This window comes from Ochotona princeps, chromosome 16 (assembly GCF_030435755.1).
Source record: "Ochotona princeps isolate mOchPri1 chromosome 16, mOchPri1.hap1, whole genome shotgun sequence".
Taxonomy (NCBI): domain Eukaryota; kingdom Metazoa; phylum Chordata; class Mammalia; order Lagomorpha; family Ochotonidae; genus Ochotona; species Ochotona princeps.
This window is the reverse complement of record NC_080847.1, coordinates 10042119-10058538: the sequence shown is the minus strand read 5'-3', so window position 1 is coordinate 10058538 and position 16420 is coordinate 10042119. Positions and strand designations below refer to the sequence as shown.

The 16420-nt window shown below is 54.6% G+C and overlaps 1 protein-coding gene across 4 annotated transcripts in view; it reads right to left on the bottom strand.

The window, feature by feature from the left end:
- Positions 1-1143: 1143 nt before the first annotated feature.
- IL34 (interleukin 34) overlaps positions 1144-16420 on the bottom strand; it is a 56190-nt gene continuing 40913 nt past the window's right edge. For 3 of the 4 annotated variants that reach the window (XM_004599965.2, XM_058674667.1, XM_058674668.1), the window contains exons 2-7: positions 10714-11122; positions 5923-6056; positions 5192-5269; positions 4810-4971; positions 1586-1721; positions 1144-1398 (exon numbers count right to left, since the gene is read on the bottom strand). In XM_004599965.2, the coding sequence (XP_004600022.2) occupies positions 1241-1398; positions 1586-1721; positions 4810-4971; positions 5192-5269; positions 5923-6056; positions 10714-10741 (696 nt within the window). In that variant the 5' untranslated portion in view covers positions 10742-11122 and the 3' untranslated portion in view covers positions 1144-1240. The remainder of the gene's footprint in view (positions 1399-1585; positions 1722-4809; positions 4972-5191; positions 5270-5922; positions 6057-10713; positions 11123-16420) is intronic. The other variant, XM_058674669.1, reaches the window with a different exon arrangement.

The following is a 16420-nucleotide window of genomic DNA, read 5'->3' as shown; positions in this document are numbered from 1 at the left end:
GTGGACCCCCATCCAGCTCCCTGCAGCCCTGAGGCCTCCAAGGCTGTACATACATACTCCACCCCTACCTGTTTAGCGAGCACCTCATAGGCCTGCCCCTGGATCCAAGCCGAGCCAGTCTCCCCACTCTGCAAATTTTGGTTGGGGGGTGGGAGGGATTCTTTACTTTCATTTGCTTTCTCGTTTTGTACAGAGAAATACTCTTCAAAAGCTTCTTTTGCCTGAAGTAACTTTTCTGGTGCTGTTAACTTGTTCCTTTTTTTTAATTTATTTTTCCACCCCAGGCTGCCCCTCCCTGGTTCCTTCTCATCCTGTCCACTGGCTCACCCCCTCCATCCCACCTTGTGTCATTTTCATCCTGTTCTTTCTGTCCGGTTTTTTGGATAAATTCTCTCCTCCCTGCCCCCTTCACTCTGCCCTCCCCTTGATTGAAGTAGTCACTGCTACAAGTAACAAATGCACTGTGAAGTTCCCAGTATTAATAAAGTTGTACTGTAATTAACACTCTCGCCTCTGCCTGCTTTTGTTGGGCCCCCAGACCCCTCACCCCAAGCCCTTCCCATTCCAGACAGCTGCTGGAGGCTGTCGGGGACAGAGGACAGGCACAACAGGATGGCCAAATCACAGACTGGAGACAGCCAGCCCCCTCCCACCCCAAGAGGCTGACAGGCTCTGCAGGGAAGGCCACAGCCGGGGAAGACCAGTGCCTCGCTCAGCTCTTCTCGAAGGCTCCATCCACTTCAATTCCATCTCTCCTGAACCCCAGACCCTAGACCAATCCCCCAGGCCCTCCTCCCCTTCGCACTAGGCCAACTCCCTGCCCCGGCCGTCACCACCACCACCACCCTTCTAAGCTTGTCTGCAAGGGCAAACCAAACTGAATCAAAGCGAACATTTAATAGAAAAAATAAACTGGGAGAGCATCCACTGTGGCAAGACGTGGCATCTGACAGCGCCCCCTGGCGGGCCTCCCCTCCTGCCCGCAGAGCAGAGCTCTGGGCCGGGGCATCCTCCCCGACCAGCCCCAGCCCGGGGCCTGCCCTGCAGCACTCGGCACAGGTGAGGCTGCCTAAGGTGAGCAGGCCCCACAGCGCCTCAAGAGACACCCCTTCCCAGGAGTCCTCTCCCTCCCCCCCGCGAGGGCCCCACCACGACCACCACCCCAGCTGAATCACGCAGGGCCCAGTCCACTGAGTCACGCGGGCCGCCCAGGGCAGGCGGTCTTAGGCCCGGAGTGGCGTCAGGGAGCCTGGCGTCCCGCGTGGGCATCCGGAGGGCCGGGCACGGAGGTGGGGGACAGCCGGGGGCCCGCACACTGCAGCGAGGGCTCAGGGCCATGGGGTGGCGGCGGGTTCAGCGCCTCGCAGTCCTGCCAGTTCAGTACGGAGCTCCGCTTACCTGCCAGAGAGTCGGAAAGAGGCGAGAGACGTCCATTACCGCCGGCCTGCCGCGGGCGCCTAACCACGGGCTCCGGAAGTGGGCCAGCTTCCGGCTTCCAAGGCTGACCCGCCTCCAGGGCCCGCGCCAGGTGCACCCACTGAGCCTCCTGACCCCGACGTCCTCCCAGCCCACAGGGGCGCCTTACAGCAAGGGCAGTAGAGCAGCTCCATGACCCTGAAGCAGTTGTCCAGCAGGGCTTTGGGCCGCACCAGCTTGAGGCTGAGCGGGGGAGCGTTGAGGAGGGACAGCACGGCCTCTACCTTGGGGCTGACCTCCACATCCTGGAAGGAAGGGAGGGAGAGAGGAAACAAACCCACCGGGCAGTGAAGGCTGAGGCCACACCACAGGGCGGCCTGTGAGGGTTCTCTCTGCAGGTGCTGGGAGGCTCCCACAAAGGCCACCACGCAACCAAGCCCAAGATGGGGAAAAGACAGGCAGCATCTTTGTGGTTCTAACCCAGGATGACCTGCCTCCTTCCCCCTCACACACACACCCCTTGTGGAAAAAAAGCTGTCCCTCATTGTCAGGCCAGCCCACAGGAAGTATCCTGAGGCATAAACGCCACAGAGAAGCCCAATGTCCAGATCGGAGCTCAGAGCCCTTCTCTCCACAGCACTCTGACCCAGAAGGACATGGGACACCCCAAAGGGCAGATGCCCATGAGGAGAGGCCAGGGCTGCTGGGGGACCCTGGGAGCTTGAAAGCATAATGGCCTTCCTGGAGGAGGCAGCAGCCCAGGAAAGGGGTCTCCCAGGGCTCAGTGGGCGTCATTAAGGGCCTCGTGGTGGGCCTTGAGTCCAGCGGGAGTGTCCTGAGGGAATGGGCACGTTCCCAGGACAGAGGCCATCTGAGGTGCTGCCACAAGCCAGGAGAGGTGAGGAGGGCCCTCCCCTGGGGCCTCCCTGACAGCTAGCAGATGCACTTCTCTCTGAGGCCCCAGGTTTGCAGGAGTTTGCTGCTACAGCAGCTGCAGGATACAAGTCCCCAGAGGGGAGGGAAGGGATGGCCAGAGGCAAAGAAGTCCCAGCTCTCCTGAAGGAGAGCCCTGACAACCCTCTGGGCTGCTGGGCTGCTCAGACACTCAAGGCCAAGAAAAGCCAAGAAAGGAGACCCTCCACCAGAAGCTTCCAACAGGAAAACAGCATCTCAACTAAGCTAAACCGGAGGCCGGGCGGCGTGGCCTAGCAGCTAAACTCCTCTCCTTGAATGTGCCGGGATCCCATATGGGGGCCGGTTCTAATCCTGGCAGTTCTACTTCCCATCCAGCTCCCTGCTTGTGGCCTGGGAAAGCGGTCGAGGACGGCCCAAAGCCTTGGGTTCCTGAACCCAAGTGGGAGACCAGGAGGAAGTTCCTGGCTCCTGGCTCCACATCGGCACAGCACCGGCCATTGCAGCCACTTGGGGAATGACTCATCAGATGGAAGATCTTCCTCTCTGTCTCTCCTCCTCTCTGTACATCTGACTTTGCAATAACAATAAATAAACCTTAAAAAAAAAAGCTAAATGGGGTGGGGTACACAATGGTATAGCAAGCTAAACTTCCATCTGTGGCACCAGCATACCATACGGGCATCGGATTGAGTACAGTGGGCTGCACTTACAATCCAGTTCCCTGATGATGGTCTGGGAAGGCAGCAGATGGCGGCCCAGTCCTTGGGCCCCTGAACCTACGTGGGAGACTGAGAAGAAGCTCTTGGCTCCTGGCTCCAGATCAGCCTAGCTCTAGCCATTGCAGCCATTTGGAAAGTGAACTAGTGCATGGAAGATATCTCTCTCTCTCGTTCTCTTTGTAACTCTTTCAAATAAAAATAAATCTTTTAAAAACAAATAAAAATTTTAATTGGCAGATTTGCTGTTCCAGATTGTTTGCTCCTGGTACAGTTCTCATAGTCTCCATCCAGCAACTTGTTTTGAAAAGAGTATAATGAGGGCAAGGAGGGAAGGTGGCGCAGGAACAAGGCAGAGCCCTGAGTCCAGAGGAAGCCCTCATCGAATCGCAGCTGGGAGACAACCCCAAGCTTCATCTCAACCCCTTCCCTTCACGAGCAAGGGACAGATCTGGAACCCAGCAGTAAAATGACCCTCCAAGGCCATGTGCATGTCTGTCTGTCTGTCTCTCTCTCCATTTTGTCCAAAAGGCAAAGAGACACCTTCCATCTACTAGTTCAATGCCCAAACACTTGTACCAACCAGGGGCCAGAACTCAGCTCAGGTCTCCTACATGGCTGGCAGGGACCCACGAACTTGCACCATCAACCTGCTGCCTCCAAGGGCGTGCAGTAACAGGAAGCTGGATTGGAAGCAGGACTGAGGCACTCCAATACAGGACGTGGGCAGCCCAAGCAATGACTTAACTGCTGCACCAAATGCCTGCTCTGATCAGTTAAATCCATCTTAAAAAGCCAGGCTTGTAGGAGAGAGATTTAGAAGCCAGCTGAATGAGAATGAAAAATAGCTAGATTGCAAGGATGCGGACAAGAGCACCCAGGTTTGCGCACCCGCTGAGAGGCTCACAGAGCTGCTTCACAGAGCCATGCACATTGCTAGGCTGGCCAAGGCCTGCAGGCCTGCGGGAGCCACCCTCCACTCCATCCTGGGGAAGATCTAGGCAGCTGCACAAACACTTGCTGGTCCCTGAGCCCTTTTATCAACGGAAGCTCTCAGCGGGTGCTGGATATGCCGGCAAGGGCTGGGCCAGGCAGCTGGCGGAGCAGGTCAGCAGGTGCACAGGAGAGTCCCAAGAGGACTGGAGAGGGTGGGGAGGGAGCCGGAGGTGAAGCGGGACCCAGGGTGCAAGCCCATCCAGGATTGTACGTCATGATCATGGTTCCCTTACTTCTATATGACTTGGGGACTTGGAGGTCAAGTGTTTGAGCCTTGGTTCAGTGTTATCCAGCCAGCCAGCAGGGAGGAGGAGAGGGGCCTCTTCTTCAAAGTGAACTAAATGTTACAAGTAACTCAGGTCTGTGGCTCACACCGACTTCCAGCTCTGTGTTGTGCCCTTTTGTGGGTTTGCATGAACAGATGGTGTTGTGTCTCTGCCATCAGCATATTTTATATCCTAATTCACGGACCTTAACTTCATCTGCTGGGCACCCCTGGTTCCCCCTCCCTCCCCACCAAGAGGTATCTCATGTGTTTCATAGCCACAGACATGAAGCTGGAAGCTTTGCCCAGGATCCAGGGGCAAGAGCCTATCCTGGTTCTGGGTCTCGGGATGTCCTGGTCCCAGCCTGCCCTCCCCTCTCCCAGACAGTCATCCAGACACACCAGAAGCTTCTATACATTCAGCATTTCCCCTCACAGCCCTCAGCCGTACCTGTCAGACCCCCCCACACACACACACATGCGCACGCAGGCCCAGCTCACCAGGAGGCTCCGCTGGACAGTCAGCAGCAGCGTCTGCACCTCCTGCAGGTACTTCCAGGATGGGTGGCCCTCGAGCAGCACTTCCTGTACCGACTCAGCTGCACTGAGACTGACCAGGACCCACAGATAGCGCAGCTCCTGCTCGCTTACCCGGGCTCTCTGCTGCAGGTGACAGAGGACACCACTGGAACCCCCAGACATAAAGGCCTCTCAGCTCGGACCCTGTCCCACCCCGCGATGTCCCTGCCTGGGCAGCAGACAACCTGGGGCCTGGGCTCAGCACCAGCCTGCCAGAGGAGCTAGGGCAAGGCAGTGGAGACTCCCCCACCTGCCCATCCTCCTGGGCTGGGGACCCTGGGGGAGGGGTCATAGGGCTCCTCACCAGCCTGGTGATGTTGGCGATTCTGAGCACCCCCTCGTAAGGCACGCCAATCCTGTAGTTGATGGGGAAGTAGTGTTTCTAGGAGCCACAAGGACACAAGGCGAGGTCAGAGGCAGAGGGGACCTGGCAGGCTCCCTCCTCTCCTCCCACCCCAATCCCACACTCCCAGAGGAATGTGGGTGGAGGAGAGGAAGAGCCCAGGTCCAGCCCTGGCTGGCAGAGGTTGGTTCTCCAAGGAGAGGAGCTGTCTGGCTGCCCCAAAGGAACAAAGAAAGCTCAGCCTGCTGTCCTCTGGGCGAACGGAATGCTCAGATCCTTCTGCTCATGGTGGGGCAGGGAGAAGATGGTGGTGGCCACACACAACACTGCGAGCCGTGTGCCTCACATGGGAAATGGCATAGAAAAGCCACAGAGAGTATGCCACAGTCACCTCCATTCTACCAGCAGAACCCAGCATGCCAACTCCTGGATCCCAGCTTCCCTGCTAATAAGAGCCTAGGATTGTCCCCAGGATTAGGACCTAGGGGAGTCCCTTGCTGTGTCATAGGGTGAATGACACAAGGACTAAAGGTTAGGTCAGGAAGAAGTGACATAAGCTCCAGAGATGGGCAGGAGCTGGCACTCAGGGTGTGTATGTTGGACAAAGGAGCCAAGGAAGCCCACAGCCCCCCACCTCCACCCCATGAGGTGAGCCCTGGGCTGGGGGGCAGAGCCAGTGCCCATGTGGTTACCATGTACTGAAGCCGATTCCTGTATTGTAGCTTGTCCCTCAGGAAGCCAGTGACCATGCAGTCCTTGCTGTGGGCCAAAGGCCACACCTCCGGGCCCTCGTTCCCCAAGGCCATGCCCAGGAGGATCCCAAGATCTGTGGACCACAGGCAATGAGAGCTCATGAGTACCTGGCACCATGCTCCAGGCTCCCAGTGTGGCCACCAGCATCCTCTGGGGAAGCAGAATATGCCTCCAAGACATGGAGTCCCCTCCCTCTCCTGCCCTGCCCCCAGACTTGGGGAAAGGGGCTCATGTTTTCAAAGCCTGTGCCTGGGTTTCCTATCTAGGGATTCACATGCAGATGCTGGCTGCAGTGATTCTTTGTTAATCTAAGTGATTTTTTCTTCCCTGTTCTGGCCTCAGTGTCCCTCCCAATTTGCTGTACCACTTTGGTGGCTGAGGCCAGCTAAGAGGATCCCACGCAAGCAGATGCCATGCAAGTTTCCTGCAATGCATGTCGCCCTCTGCCAAAGCATTACCAGCGTTTACCACTGGAGGTCACTGTAACCCCCAAACAGTCTTTGTGACAAGTGCCTACCTGTACAGGCTTGGAACGTATCTGAGGATTTGCAAGTATGAATGAGTTAGTGTGAATGAGTTAAGTGCATCAAAGCAGAAAGAAGAGAAGGCCAAGATATACTCCCTAGATCAACCTCATTCATACAAGAAATTCATGCAAGCCTTCAAGCCATCAGACGGCATTTTTATCCATCAGAAAGGAAAGTTTTTTTGTGTGTGTGGAGTTTTTTCCCCCAAACATTCATTCTTCATTCATTCATTAAAAAGACAGAGCAACAGAGATGGTGAGAGAGAGAGAGAGAAAGACTGTTCACCCATCTGTAGGTTTACGCCTCAAATGCCTGCCACAGCAAGGGCTGTGGCGGGCCACAGTCAGGAGCCTGGAATTCCAGCCAGGTCTCTGAAGTGGGTGTCAGGAGCCCAAGCACTTCAGAGCGCATTCACAGGGAGCTGGATCGACAATCTCATATGGGATGTCAGATGTCTCATGCTTCAGCTTAGCTTGCTGCACCCACCAGGCTCGGGATGCCCCTCCCTGCCACCCGCTCCCACATGCTGCTTTTAATAGCACTCAGGGCTGGCAAAGGAATGAAGCAGGAGCTCTCATCCTGGAAAGCAATTTTTGCTATTAATGGTTTTAGTCTTGTCCACGCCCTGCAACCCATAAAACCTTACAGACATCCACACCCTCTGACCCACTGAACTTATTTCCACAAGGAAAACAAAAAATAGAGACACGAGTGAAAGATCTGTGGACAAAGACGAGTACTACAGCATAATTTTCATAATACTGAAAAATCGTACATGGCCTTGGACAGTCCCTACTCAGGAAGGCACACTGTCCAAGAATGCGCATGATGTGTTCATGCAGTGAGAACAGCGCGTGCGAAGTTTTTAAAGGGATGAAGTCTACGGCCTGCCTTGAATTCCTTATGTACATGTGTGCTTGAGAACTGTGGTAGAAAGAAACGTACTGAATCTCCATGGGAAATGTTTATGATCTTTGTATACTGAACATCTGTTTTTGTATGGTACACTATCAAAAGCTGCTGCTATCATAGTCAGAAGCAACTATTGACTCCCACCTACCCCTATCCTCCCGCCTTTTTTTTTTTTTTTTTGCAAAGATAGCCAGGCAGGCTGTCATGGCCCGGATTCACCCTTGGTTACGCAAAGAAGCTGATTTTCTGATTGGGCTTTTCCTTGCACCCTCCCCCTAGGCCAGGGCTGCACCACCTGTGGGCCTCTGTATGTGCCTACTCAGTCCTGTGGCCGGGCCTTGCACCTGCTGCAGCCCACTGCACCCTCCCTCTCCCGCTCGGATCCTCAGGGCTCTTGGGGCTCTGTGCTTTGTGCGGCTATAATCTGCCAGTCCCCCAGCTGTAGAATCCCATTTCTGGCAAGCCTGCCTTCCGTCCTGTGCTTCTACCTGCTTTCCTCCCCTGCTCTGGGTGCAGGACTGGGCCTGAGGAAGCAAATTAACATATGCACCAGGCCAGTGTTTGCGTCACATCTGTTTGCTTTCTGGGTCCCCCTTTGAGCCAGCAGACCTCGCAGCCCTGTGGGTTGGGCTCCTTTCTGCCTTCAGGTGTCTGCTCCATGTGGCCCTGCCCTGCCCTGAGTGCTCCTTCATACTGAAGGCCTCCTGCAAAGTCTCAGCCAGACACTCCCCCACCACACCCAAGGTTCTCCCTCAGCACACACACACAGACCCCCACGGGTCTCTTTCTCAGCACCACCAATCTGGTTCACCAGTCACCCAAGCAGACAGCCCATCCGTGGGGTGATGTGCTGACACTGTTACCCACACCATAATCAAGTTTCCCTGGGGAGCTGCTTAAGGCTCAGAAAGGCTAACCCCAGCCAGGACCTCCGATTCAGCAGTCCCAGGACATACGGGGCTAGGGAGTTTGCTTTTCCCAACAAGCAACAAGCAGTGGGCCAGGTGATACCATGGCTGCTGGCCCAGGGTCCAGAGTCTGAAAACCATGGACCTAGGGCACCAGAGTTCCAAGGTGATGTCGCAAGGGCCACACCTGGTCCACAGGGATGTGACAGAAAACTCCCAAGTCCCACCTTGCTTTTTAAAAACAGTTTCTGTCCACACTAGGTCATCTTGTCCCCATGGCAGTGCTCACAGGATGCCCACTCCATCCCCAAAACCCACCCACACTGCCCTTGGCAGTCTCACAGGCTGGGGCCTCCAGGGTCTGGCCACTGAGGTCTTAAGGTCTGGGCTGCATCTCAGCCATGCACAGGCAGGCCCATGGGCTGCCGTGAAACCCTGTTCTCCCCACCTCCCTCTGAGCCGGTAGCCCAAAAACTACCCTGTCACCTTCACCAGGACAAAAGGTAGCGGTGGGGAGAAAGGGGTCAGCAGGTGCAGTGCACAAACATGGCCACCAGGCCACACTTGCCCACTAGCTCCAAACCCTCCCTGCACGGTCTGCAAAAGGAAAGAGGAAGTTGGAGAGAGGTCAGGGGGTAATGGGGGGGCAGCACGTGAACCTTTGTGCAGCTAACAAATGAGGCCTGGCATCCTTGCCCCTGTGGCCAGCCGCATCGGAGCCTAAGTGGCATGTGGAGTAGCAGATGCTCCACCCCGTTCTCATTCACTGTCATCTGGAACCCAGGACCCTTGCAGAGGTGTTTACCAGAAAGATCTTAAGAGGAGATGCTGCCAGGCTTAGGGGTGGGGCCCTAAATACAAGAAGAGCGAGGACAAAGCCTGGGGGAAGGGGAGGGAGGGGTGTGGTCACAAGCCAAGGGCTGGCGGGGCCACCAGAGCCAGGCAAGCTCATCCCCTCGCACCTTCAGGCACCTTCAGCGGGAGCGGGTCCCAGTGGACTCTCTGTTCTGATTTCTGCCCTGCCACACTGAGAGAAAATCTGTCACTGCTGTTCTGAGCTGCCCACCCACAGGCAGTCTTCGCTCAGGCAGCCAGCTGTCCCCGGTCCCCTCTTCCAGGCAGCACCCCCTTGCCCCACCTGGTGACCCCTCCCCTTCCCTCACCTCCCCATTAGTCCTAAGCTCCCTTCTGGAACCATTCTGCACAGTGTCTATCACTCTCACTTCCGCTCGGGGAATGGAAGGTTCATGTCAACTCCGGCCAGCACTGGTAGATGCATCATTAGGGGTCGCCGCACTTTCCCTCCCACTGCCTTAGCCCACAAGCCACCCTCACCCAAGGAGCTCCCTATTCTCCAGTGAGCCAGGCATTCTCTACCCAGTTCCCAAGGCCTCTGCCCCACAAAACCCAATCCAGCTCTCCAGCCCCAGCTTCACCAAGCTGAGCCTCTGCTTGTGCCCTGCCTTGATACCCCACCATGGAGACCGCTGCACCTAACAGCTCACCCCACACAACCTAAATGCTTCCAGGATGCCAGAGTCAGCTGGGTCGTCTCCTTCCACAAGGGTGAGGGGGTAGGCCCTGCTCCCCTCTGCAGTCTCTGTGGGCTCCGGCTCCCCCAGACTCTTCTGGCTGGCACACAGGTGAGCACTTGATGTGTGCTGGACCCTGTGGGCAGGTAAGGTCCCCGCTGCCATGGCCCTGACTCCCTAGTGGGCGCATGGAAGACACCAGGAAGACAGGATGAGTTTGTTTTCCATTGCACTGAACCTCACATGATAATGGGCGCTCAGGCCTGCCACCTGGCAGACCCGAGACATTCTCAGATACCCTTCTCTGTGTTTTTCTATCTTCATTTTCAACTTATTCTTCTGTCTCCACAACACTTTGATTCTGCTTTTTAGTATGTGCTATGCTGTGAATGGAAGGGATGGGGATGCCAGAGGGTACAGGGCTGCCTTTCCAGGCACCTGGGTCCCTGCACTCTTTCTGGAGCAGCCCCCTCACCCCACCCTACCCCCACCCCACTTGCCTGTACTGGCCACACCCAAGCAAGTGGAAATCCTCTCTACTGCCTCTATTCCCGTAGTACTCTTGGCCTCAGCGCATCTGAGAAGGTGAGGAGCTGCTGTTGCCCAGCCTGCTCACAGCATCCACCTTGAGCCTTATGCCTGGCATAAGGGAGGAGAGCAGGTGTGGGGAGAGGAGGAGAGAGCCATGGAAGTTCCACTGTGCACACCTTCAGCTACAGTGGGAAGCATCTCAACATCTCACCAGCCAGGACAGGTTGCCGTGGTTACAGCTGAGCCTGGCTCCGGACCAAGGCCACAGGGAGGGAGAGGGTCACAGGAGGTCAGTTTCCCAGGGGATCCCCAGTACTCACAGTGTACCCAGACGAATCCCCGGGGCATGGTGATGGGCTGGGTCCTCTGAGAGCAGAGGCGCTGTCCCCGGCGCTGTATCCACAGAGGCCTGAGCTTGGGGGGCCTACATGGCCTCGGGTGAGCAGAGGTGGCCACCAAGTCAGCAAGGGCTGGCCCGAGGGCGGGGCTGGGCAGCAGGGGGTGCCAAATGCTCCAGGCTCCCTATCTGCCTAGCAGTGGGGAGGGTAGCCGGGGCGTGGCAGCAGCCAGGCCCATGGTAGCCCCTGAGCCGGCCCAAGACTGTGGCCTTGGGGTCTTCCTTCCGGAGGAGGAGGAAGGCGAGAGGCCCCAGCAGGCCCCTGGAATCCGGGGCTGGGTGGCGCTTTCTCGGATTCCTCCGACCGCAGCTGCTCAGTGTGAAGTCTGGCTCTGGAGAGAGAAAGGAGGAGAGAAGCCGATTATGTAAGAGCAGTGCTGCCACTCAGCCATCAGCCTGGCTCCGAGCATCCCTGAAGCGGATGGCACCCACTATCCCACCGGCACCAGGAACCACTGCTCCTGGCACGAAAATGGTTACTGTCGCCAGACCGGTACTGAGTCCTGGCGACGCCTTTGGCAGCCGGCCGGCCATTGGCCTGAACAAAAGCAGATCGGAAATGCACAGGTGGTGGGAGCTCACCTATCACGGGGGCTGCCTGGAGGAGGTGAGATTAAGGGTGAAGCCCATGGAGAGCCCAGGCTTCAGGGAGTTTGGGAAAGCAGAGACCGATGACCCCTTATGTTCACTTAACACACAGCTGAGTTCCACCCTCGCACAAGGGTACTTTCAAAAACCTCGTGGAAAATATGTATCGTGACAAAATACACAGATTTCAAGATTTTTATTTTTTTGGCACAAAGATTAAACTTATCTCTTAAATCCATCCTTTTTTCAATGAACTTTTTTTTAAAGTCCCCTTCTCTTAACCCAAATCCACTTCCTCTATTAGTAGGGCTGCCTTGGTTTTTAAAAAAAAAACAACAAAAAAACAACTGTGTATCCAATTAAATCTAAATTGCACAAAAATAACAAAAAATTCTTCTTTCAAATAAATGTGTAACAAACAGAATTTTAGAATAAGTATCTCCCAAGTATGACATAGGATACAGACAAGGCTTGGACAGAGGGCATGGGGGGTACTCAGTGTGCCTCACACCTCTGACTAGCACCCCAGCTGCCTCCTTGGTCCTGTGGTTACTGCGATCCTACAGACATTAGCCTGACCATGACCTGTGGTCAGCACGACTTTCGGTGATTTTCAGGATATCTGAGGTATCATCTCCATTCATCAAAACTCACCCTTCTCAGGGCAGAGTTCCCAGAGAGTCTGGGCTAATACACACACTCAGGGAAGCAGTACAAAGATGAAGACTTTAAACACTTCCACCCACGCCGGAATTCTTTGCTCCCATGGTTTGTGCTCAGCTCCTCCTCTCGCCCTGACCCTACCTCCGGCCCCAGTCCTAGGGGGCAGCATGTCTATCCTCTGTTCAGCACATCTGCTTTTTCTAAAATCACATCTCCAGGCAGTTGGTGGGTGTAGCCTTCTGTGTCTGGCATCCATCACTCACCACATGCATTTGGGACTCAGCCTCCTGGTGTTAGTTCACTCCCGTTCCTGGCTAAGTAGTATCCCATTGTGCCAATGGGTCACTGTCTACCTGTCTACCTACCAGTCTACAGGACATCTGAGTGGTTCTGCATGATGATTATGAATAAACAAATGGCTGGAAGTTGTCATCTCATTTAAGTATAACATTTTTGAACAATTCATTCAGGCACACACTTATTTGTAAAGGAAACAGACAGAGCTCCCATCCTCTGCTCCACTCGCCAAATGCCAACAGCTGGCTCTGGGCCAGAGCCAAAGCTAAAAGCCAAGAATTCAACCCATGTCTCCCAATGACTACTTAATCTGCATTAGCAGGACACTGCAATCAGGAGCCAGAGCTAGGGGCACAGACATCTAGCAGGTGCCTTCACCAGGAACCCAACTGTCCACTGCGCTGCAAGCCACCCACAGGGACTGCAGCATAGGTTATAGGCTCCCTCGGCTCTGCTACACACGGGGCTGGGCACTCCCAGAAACAGGCCCTCTATCCTGCCCTAGCCCATGGGCTCTGGCGGCAGCCCTTCGCTCAGAAAGACCCCTGGTGCCAAGCCTCACCACACGGCATCCTGACTGTCAGACCCTGGTAAGGAAATTAAGAGATGGGGTCAGGTGGATGACTGTAGTTCCACCAAGACAAAGAAATGTGACCAGCTGTCGCAGAGGAGCTTAAGCAGAAATGACCAAGACAACATGGGAGCCAGAATGGGGACAGGGCACGGAGAAGGCACACCATTCTGGAGGTCAGGACTGGATATGGAGCAAAGGCCTCTGAGCCCCTCCCTGGCAAAAGAGGACTAATCAGGGCTCCTGGTGAGCCTTCTGCCCATGGGTGAGTGGCCTTCCCTGCTTCTGGGAGGGCGCACATCTAGCTGGCTGGCTGGCAGCTTGGCTGGCTGTCTCTAGGGGTGGCAGTGGGGCAGGTAAGGCACTTGAGTGTGTGCCCAACCCGCCCCACCCACTCTAGCCCTGGCCTCAGGGAATCCTTGAGAAGCCGGCATAGATCAAGTTCTGCAAGAAGGCACAGCAGGCAGGGCAATCTGCACAGCTCAGCAGTGGAGGGCATGTTCGCAGTCATCACGGCAAGGGGAGAGAACATCAGTGTTCATTTCATCAAACCAGCGACTCGGGGCACGAGGGTCAGGGAGAGGGCAGGCATGAGGAGCAGGAAGGAGGTGACAAGGTACTAAATTGTCCATGGGAGAGGCCATGTGGAGGGCCTAGGTGAAGGAAGAACAGGGCCAGGCTGTATGCTGGCAGCCTCCTCTTTTCATTTTGTTCAGGTGTGCCTAGAACTTAGATTTTTCTAAAAAATTTAACAGTGGGTAGGGCTGGTGTCATGGCACAGCAGTTTAAGCAGCCACCTGCAACACTGGCATCCCACATGAGTGTGGGTTCCAACCGTGGCTGCTCCACTCCCACTCTAGATCCCACTCTAGATAACCTGCCTGGGAAAGCAGCACAAGATGGTTCCAATGGTTGGGCCCCTGCCGACCATATGGGAGAGCTGAAAGAAGCTTCAGGCTCCTGGTTCTGGCCTGGTCCAGCCCCTGCCATTGCAGCCATTCAGGAGTGAACCAGTGATGAAAGATCTCTCTGTCTCTCCCTCTGTCTCTGTAACTCTTCCTTTTTAATAAATAAATAAATTTACAGGGGAAAAAAAACTAGAGTAGTCTTGGTTCCGTGGGTTAAGGCATTGATGAGGATACTGGCATCCCATACCAGAGTATCAGATCAAGTTCCACGTGCTCCTTGCCAGTACTTATGGGAAAGGCAGCAGAAGATGGCCCAAGGGATGGTAAGCACCTGCTCACCACCAGTCACTGACCCTGCCTTCCCATGCCACCTGCCTTTGTTCCTCTGTCCCCTACCTGGGTACCATACCAAGATCGCCTCCTAAGAATCGGAGCAGAAAAAAAAAAAAAGAATCGGAGCAGCAGGACCTTGAACTGCAATCCTGGTGGTTTAACGCTGGAAGTTAACCCTGAAGGGGAAGTGTGTTTAGACCACCCACAGCCAGTGAGAGACCTCCCAAGCACCCATTCACTTGGCAGTACCATCACAGATCAGCTCGGAATTTGGTGGCTGAAAACAACCATGGTGGATGCTTTTTCACAAGCTATGGGCTGGCTGGGCTGGGCTGATGGAGGTTTGACTCTGCTGATCTCCACTGCTTGGCTACTCAGGGCTAGGCTAGACTGGGCTGAGCTGGGCTGGGCTCAGCTGACCTAGGTGAGTGAGCCTTGCTTATGTTGGTGGGTCTAAATTGGCTGCACTGGGGATGACTCATTCTCGGCAAGCTGGTCTAGGCTTGTCCATCCTGATAACAGTAGTAGGGTTCCAAGAAAGATAGCCATCGAGTCACTGCACCTTAAGCCTAAGCTCAGAACACTCACAGCCTCCATCATGTTCTTCGGGCCGAAGCATACTCAGGAGCAGGGGTAAAGACTCCACTTTCTGATGTGAGCAGTTGCAACCTCTCACTGCAAAGGGTACTGAGGGGGCGGTGTGAAGAGTGGGGGCCATTCCTTCAACCAGCCCCTCACACCCGACCATGCCATTATTTTTCCCAGAAAGGTCCAGCCTGATCATTCGCCCACAAGCAGGATAGGGCCCAACTGAGCCCCAGAGTCATTCCATACAAGTAAGTCCACATCCTAGAGTTGAAGGAGTAGAGACAAAGTAGGCAGGCTGGCCAGGGCCGTATGGCTTCTGGGGCCCCTCAACTCTGCTCTCCCATTGCGACTTAAGCCACTGTCCTCAGAGAGACAAGAAGAACTAGTCACAAGGAGTGAGTCATAGGTTTCTCTGCAAGGAAGAAGTGGGAGAAAATTGGACTGAGTTTAGACCAGAGAGAAAGGGAGACAAACAAAGGCAGAAATAGGGACTATTAATTCTGGCTCATTCCATTAGCCCAGGATCTCTGATTTCTGAGAGCTTTTTACCCACCACCCCTGTTCTACCAGGAGAAATAAGATTCTGAACCTAGCATTCACTAAACGCTGGGCTCACTCCACCCATATGTCACATGGCCATCTCAGGCTGAGGGAGCCTTGGCCCAGTGCTCCCTAGCACTTTGGGCCCCCGTGCACTACAAGGCAGTCTGGAAAGGCGTCCTTGTTCCTCCACTGCTGGAACTTGGGCTTGGCTGTGACTCATTCTAACCAGTGGGACATACACTTGTGCCCTGGGATTTGCTCACTTTTGCTGCAGGAAGAGTTCACATCCTATGAATCTGGGCAGCTTCCCAGAAGAGATACTGATGCCTCAGATATTTTGGGTGAGGCCACTGTGGCTCTGCTGGTCCCAGGGCAAGCCAGCTCAGAATCCCTGTCAACTCACAGGATCAGGAGCAGTAGTAACCGTGTGCTGCTTCTGAGCTTTGTGGTGATCTGGTCATGTTGAGAACACATGGCTAACCTCTATGTAGGCTGCTCCAGCCCAGAGCATGTTCTGGGAGTGGCTTCTTCCTTGGACTCTTCTATGGATGCAGTGGCTGGGGTCTGACCAGGACAAAGCCAGGAGCTTAGAACTCCATCTGGGTCTTCCACAATGAGTGCAGGGGCCCAGCACTTAGACCATTCTCCATTGCCTTCTCAGGCACATTAGCGGGGAGCTGGATCAGAAGTGGAGCAGATGGAACCGGCATTCATATGAAGCACCGGCATCACAGCTTGCCCTACTGCCCCACATCAATGGTTTCAAGATGAGTTTTCTAGAATTCCCCCTACTCTGCCACATTTTTTTTGGTAACATTTGATGTGGAAATTTTCAAATAAAATGGAGCTATTTCTTAGCTTCAAACATTGATCAGAATTCTATCATTCAAATTTTCTCCTTGGACTATTTTAAAGTGCTTGTTAGTATGATAGCATTATGGTACACCTCCAAATTAATAAATCCTTAATAGAATTTAACACAGAATCCACATTCCACATTTGATTTTTCCTGATTTTTTAAAAGCATTTATGCATGCATGCATTTGAAAGGCAAAGAGAAAGCAACAGAGATCTCCCATTTGCTTTTTCATTCACTAAATGACTGCAACAGCTGATGCTGGGCCAGGCTGAAGCCAGGA